The 5,964-nt window shown below is 43.7% G+C and overlaps 1 protein-coding gene across 1 annotated transcript; it reads left to right on the top strand.

The window, feature by feature from the left end:
• The first annotated feature begins 224 nt into the window (after positions 1-224).
• LOC116401435 (ras-related C3 botulinum toxin substrate 1-like) lies at positions 225-5,958 on the top strand. The gene is made up of 3 exons (XM_031879821.1): positions 225-419; positions 4,066-4,137; positions 5,177-5,958. Exons 1-3 carry the CDS (start codon positions 385-387, stop codon positions 5,394-5,396), a joined length of 327 nt encoding a protein of 108 aa, XP_031735681.1. The 5' UTR covers positions 225-384; the 3' UTR covers positions 5,397-5,958.
• The last annotated feature ends 6 nt before the right edge of the window (positions 5,959-5,964 follow it).

Here is a 5,964-nt window from a genome sequence, read left to right as displayed (position 1 = left end):
AGTAGTAGTATTGTAGGATAGTAGTAGTAGTGTTGTAGGCTAGTAGTAGTAGTGTTGTAGGCTAGTAGTAGTAGTATTGTAGGATAGTATTAGTAGTGTTGTAGGCAAGCAGCAGTGTGCTCAGTAAACCTTTCGGCGGAGACGGAAGTAGAAAACGTGAATCCTCTCTTCCTCTGCTAGGATTCCTCTATTACGTGCTCTGTGCCTTTAAAGATACTCGGTATTTTCCGGAGTTGCTCGGCACTGCTCGTCATCGACCTCTTTCACTGCGGCTCCATCGCCGAGCGGACTGGCCCGCTGCTCTCATCCGAAACCTCAGTGCAGACTGTCGGATCTATTAAACCACCAACGCCGGCTCCCTGAAAGCCTCCAGCTCCTGTCGAAATGCAGGCTATCAAATGTGTGGTGGTGGGCGACGGGTAAGAGCACGCTTACACGAACACAACACCAGCACATTTTCTCGTGTGTGATTCGACGAAGCGTCCACGGATGGATGGGTGATGGGAGGATGCTATGTAGGTAAAGGGGCGAGGGGCTCACCGATCCGTCGGTCGCCCCGGTCTTCTGCGGTCTGCTCCACAATGGTCGATAGAAATCCGCAGTTATCTGCTTTGTGAGTGCAATCGGTTCGCCCGCATCGTGGCCTCGGTCCATTGTGACGCTAGGTGCGGATGCGGGAACACCTACACGCCTCGTAGGCCACTGGAGGCAGGCTGAAGTGCTGATGCACGCTAAGGAATTTGTGGCCCTGTCAGTGGCAAACAGGCCCCGATGCTTTCATTCTGCACACACCGTGCCTTTCTTACTGCACCCAGATCACATTTAGCTTCATGTGCACCGACATTTGTAGCAGGCTCTTCTTCAGTTCTCTTTTAAAACCTCCATACCATTGCTGGGTGTAGATTAAGGCGGGGAAAATGAGCCATTTGTGTCATTTTTTAGAGAAATTAAGAATAGGCCCGAGTCATGTTTTTTCATGATTAAAGTCAGAATGCTGAAACTAAATAATATCGACTTTGAATTACATGTTTCCACTGCTGCGTTTTTCAGAATGTGGACTGTTCTCAGCCTTGTGATTTTGATGTTAATCACAGATGATCTGTGCAGAAAGAGATTGTTGTTGGAATTCTAAGACGTCACAAATCACTTAAAGCAGCATCTCCCCCATTCAAGCTCAGTGTATTCATCATTGGGAGGACCACTCAGCTGCTCCCTAAAGCCTTCAAAAACAACCCTGATGATGTCATCACCTTGGGCTTGGAAACTAAGAATTTACAGCAAAAAGCCTGCATTACAAACTAGGAAAGACATGGGTGTTAACCAGGCAGGGGGGGTCTGACTGTCTTTTTGCTCTGCATTATTTTCACAAATTTATGTTTTTGTCGTCAGTTTTTATCCGTGTGTGGAGCGTGCCTGCTCTGTGTTTGGTGAAGGTGTGTTCACAAGGTACACGCTGCAGATTTGCACACTAGACTGTTGGGCAGTTTATGTTTATTTGCCCCAAACAGCCAATATAGGCATTTTTTAACAATATATTTGTAGGAAAAGCACGTGTGTGGATAATGCAATGATGATGGCTGAATTGCATTTAGCTACTTCAGTTTAAGGCTCCTGATATTTCTCTTCTGGCTCACTGTCACACAGTCATAGTTTAAGGAGCCATGTTAGTGTTATTTGTAACACTTGTGTTTTCCCTCCATGACAAGTCAAAATATCTGCTATTAAAAAGGCCTAAGTACAGTACATAAACTAGGAAGTGGACGTAGTCTCCACGACGTCACCCACTGGTTAGTGAACTGTCGTTTTGAAGCCTCGAGTTTGGCATTTTGGCCGTCGCCATCTTGTTTTTGTCCGTCAACCATCTTGGCTTTTTGGCAACCAGTAGTGACACGAGAGGGTGGAGGTAAGTACAACTGAATTGCCGAATAGAACATTGTTAGACGACCAAAATGTTACAATTAACATGAACGGTAAACACACTGAAAAGGGATTAAACACGGCCCCGCCCTAAAGCATCCCCTGCTTTATGGTCTGTTTGACTCTAAATGGACCATCATTTACTAAATGAACATCATGCTGTATTGAAGAAGACTTGAAACTAGAGATTGAGACCATAAACTCATGTTTACAATGTTTACTGAGGTAATAAATCAAGAGAGAAGTAGAGTCATTTTCTCATAGACTTCTATACAACCAGAGGAGTCGCCCCCTGGTGGACACTAGAGAGAATGCAGGTTCAAGGTACTTCACTTTTCAGACCCAGAGGTTGCCGCCTGATACAGTACCAGCTGCACAGACACTAGCTGCAGCTTGCTAGCAAAGTGGATACTGACCATGTATGTGGATAATACTGCTCTGTGTGTTTGTTTGTGTAACTGCTCAGACTCCTCCAGTCTCTCTCCTTACATGTCTCCATACATTCATTTATTAGATGCATAAAGCCTCTGGATATGTGTGAATTTTCAAACTTGCAACAATTTCAACTCACACCATAAACTTCTCTGTTTCAATTTGCAGAACCGAAATTTGCGTCGACTTCTTTCTTTAAATATATTTGATGAGTGATAGTGTTGTGAAGGGGAGGAGTCATTGTGTGTGTCCACGGTTCTGGAAGTCACGCTCTTCTTTTCTTTGATAGACAATGTTAGATTACACTTGGAGCACTTAAAGTCTTGGATGGATATTGAACTCTGCCGGCTGAATCATCAATACAAAAGATAAAAACTGTGTTAGAAAACATCTGGTTCTTTGATACAAACCAGTCAAAGATACCAGCCTCTGGACATAAATACGAGTGGAGAAGTTAACCACGACTCCCTGCCAATGACAGAATTATGCTTTTCAGAGAATTTCATTTTGTATGTGTTGTGCAGCTATGGGGCGGTGTTTGTTCCCACCTGCAACCACAAAGTATTTAAATTTGTCTTGCAGCTCTGATTTGCGCCTTCTCCATAGCAACAGCAACCGAGGTTCTTGGGAATTGTAGTCCGTACAACCAACCACCGTGGGGAACGGACGGACAAAACATTATTCTTTAATTTAAAATCGAACGCTGAAATACTTCAAACTGATGGCCACAACGTAAACCCACAGCATTGTTACATTATCAGACTCAAGCTGTGTTTCCTGGTTGATATTGAGAAGGATAGACTTAGATAGATGGAGCAGAGTGCTGCAGGAGGGAGTCCTCAAACCAGGAAGTGAGATTGCATTTTTGCCCTTCAGTGTGAAGATTTTCTTGCCGAACAAAACGTGCATGTATCACCAATTATCGAAGTCCTGATGCTAATTTTCTGGTTGGCCTACAAAAATATGTCACTCCTGCAGCACTCTGCAGATACACAATATCAAGTTGAATTGTGGGAAGTGTAGGATCCGATGTTTTTGTAGCTTGACCCAACATGGGGACTGAAGGTTCAGATATCTTGGTCTCTGCTGCACCCGTTTTCTCAACTCTCTTAAAATCACCAGAGCACCCTTTACGACATGTCTTGCAGTTCTTCCGTCTCCTTCTCTCTTCGTTATTTTCTCATCCTCCATCCCAACCAGAGAGACTTACTGACCTCAAAGCAGTCTCACGGCGCCTGCACACATATTGGCGCTGTGTGTCACCACCATTTGCTTTGTCTGCGGAGACGTGCACACAAAAGTCGCTAATTACCTCGTGCATGAGCACACAGTCGATACCCATTTCACGCCACCACCGATCCGTGCAGCATCCTGCGCCTTGTGTTCAGTACAGTAGGGTTGAGGAGGGGAGGGGGTGATATGTGTACTGTTTATGGGCAGGAGAGGTAGGATGTGCATGTGGGGGAGTGTGTGTGTGTGTGTGTGTGTGGGGGGGGGGGGGGGGGGGGTTATTATAGGCGGCTACTATGTCCCTCAGGCGACATGAATGTAGGCCAGTGTCTGTGTGGCACACTAAAAGAGTGGAGTAGCAGCCTGCTTTGAATCTCTTTCACACATACAGTCATGCATACTCTCCAAGTCCACACAGAATTTGAGGAACTCTTTTCATACTGTAGGTTTGTCCTCATGTGTCCTCTGTTGTCCCTCTCTCCTCAGGGCTGTGGGTAAGACCTGTCTGCTGATTAGCTACACCACCAATGCCTTCCCTGGTGAATACATCCCCACTGTGTGAGTACCACGCACTGCACATGCTCTCACCCACTTGATGTGAGCAGCGGCTTCGTGTTGTTCAGGCCGTGTGTTGGCAAGAGTCTGGAGATACGATATGTGTCATGATACAGAGGTTACCGTTCAATATATGCAGATTTAAAAAAAATCTATCTTTAGGAAAACTGTCAACATCCAACATCACAGCGCTACTTGTTGTGTAATCTGTGCCGCTGACTGTCACCAATATTTTCATGTAAACTGTCAATTAAAGGTCAATACAGTGTTTTTGGGAGTCAATACAATATCACAAAATATCGCGATGTTTATGTGTATTGATATTTTCTCCCACCCCTACATGTTATAGGACCATGACATCATTTAGGGTCGAGTGCTATGATAAATACTGTGAGATAATATGAGTGTGTCATGGTGTTTGTACTGCGGTAGGTAGCTATCAGTTAAATATCTCTGGGTGTAATAACCGTAACACAGTAGGCAATGTTGCAAAGGAATGACGAGGACTCATTTAATGGCAATATTTTTGCATCGGTACTTTGGTTTGTCAAAAACAGACCTTCCCAACTGCTTATTTGACCTATAAACATTGAGCTACAAATTTCATTCTTTACTACAGAAACAACAGTTCAAACAGACTCTAGGTTGACTTAGTAGCTATTTCTAGAAACGTCCACAGTGGGCTATCTCACCGTCTTCAGCTAAGTTGCCACACAAATGGCTCAGTTGATGTCAATGACCTAAAAATGGACCACGTCAAGACACGTTTACCACGCGACCTAAGGTCACATGGTGACAACTGAGCAAACATCTGTGACTGAACGCTCTGAAAAATGTCCTTTGAAACAAACCTTCCTTTACAAATGTGTCATCCTCAACTAGATGTACGGAGCGACTGCACCAAATACTATCTAGCAAGGTTGTCCAATCGTCCTGATTTAGAATGTGTTTTTTGAACTATTGGAACAGAACCCAGATGTTGTGGTTTGATGTGCTCCCTCTCACCTGCATTTCACTAAGAGCAGTATCTGCCTTCCTGCAGCTTTGACAACTACTCTGCCAATGTGATGGTGGATGGGAAACCAGTGAATCTGGGCCTTTGGGATACAGCAGGACAGGAGGACTACGATAGGCTCAGACCACTGTCTTACCCACAGACGGTATCCAAACACACACACACACAGTTTACAAACTTTGACCGACAAATCCTACCCTTTATGGAGATTTATACATCACTCAATACTAATGAACTTACTTGCTAATATATGTCCTGTATAGATGAATGAGTAAAAGGCATCAATGCAATATGGTGGACAGATAGGAGTTACATTATGCATGTGGACGAGTGTTATCAGGCCCCTAATTCAAATAATCGAATGTTAAAGAAACTTGGAAACATGTTGTTTATCTATACACAATATACCTGAAACTACAACACAGTATTCCTCCACCGTGCTACCAAAGAGGGCTGGTGAGCTTGTACTGTATAATCAGATATCTCCCATGAATTCTAAGTCACATGAATACTACTTTCTCTGAAGCACAAACATGTCTCCTTGTGTATCTAAATGAAACAAAGTCATACCTACAATATTTAGTGATACAACAACATAAAGTGAGTTATGCTAAACAATAATGTGAATAATCTTCCATGTAGTTACAGCCAGAAGAGTCTTAATAACATGAAGATGTCTGGTATTAGTATGAGATAACTCTCCGTGAGAACAACAGAGAAACAAATAAGTGTTATTTGACTTAAAACTTCATGATGAAGAGGGAGCTGACACACACACACACACACACACACACACACACACACACACACACACA

The sequence above is a fragment of the Anarrhichthys ocellatus genome, unplaced genomic scaffold (genome assembly GCF_004355925.1).
Source record: "Anarrhichthys ocellatus isolate YVR2014 unplaced genomic scaffold, GSC_Weel_1.0 scaffold443, whole genome shotgun sequence".
NCBI lineage: Eukaryota > Metazoa > Chordata > Actinopteri > Perciformes > Anarhichadidae > Anarrhichthys > Anarrhichthys ocellatus.
Note: the sequence above shows the minus strand (reverse complement) of the source record. Positions and strands in the feature narration are given on the sequence as shown.

Excerpts from the sequence above, each read along its gene's own strand:
- LOC116401435 (XM_031879821.1), top strand. The coding sequence starts at position 385 with ATGCAGGCTATCAAATGTGTGGTGGTGGGCGACGG. Across the intron at positions 420-4,065 it reads TGTGTGGTGGTGGGCGACGG|GGCTGTGGGTAAGACCTGTC; the intron begins GTAAGAGCACGC and ends CTCTCTCCTCAG. Across the intron at positions 4,138-5,176 it reads GGTGAATACATCCCCACTGT|CTTTGACAACTACTCTGCCA; the intron begins GTGAGTACCACG and ends GCCTTCCTGCAG.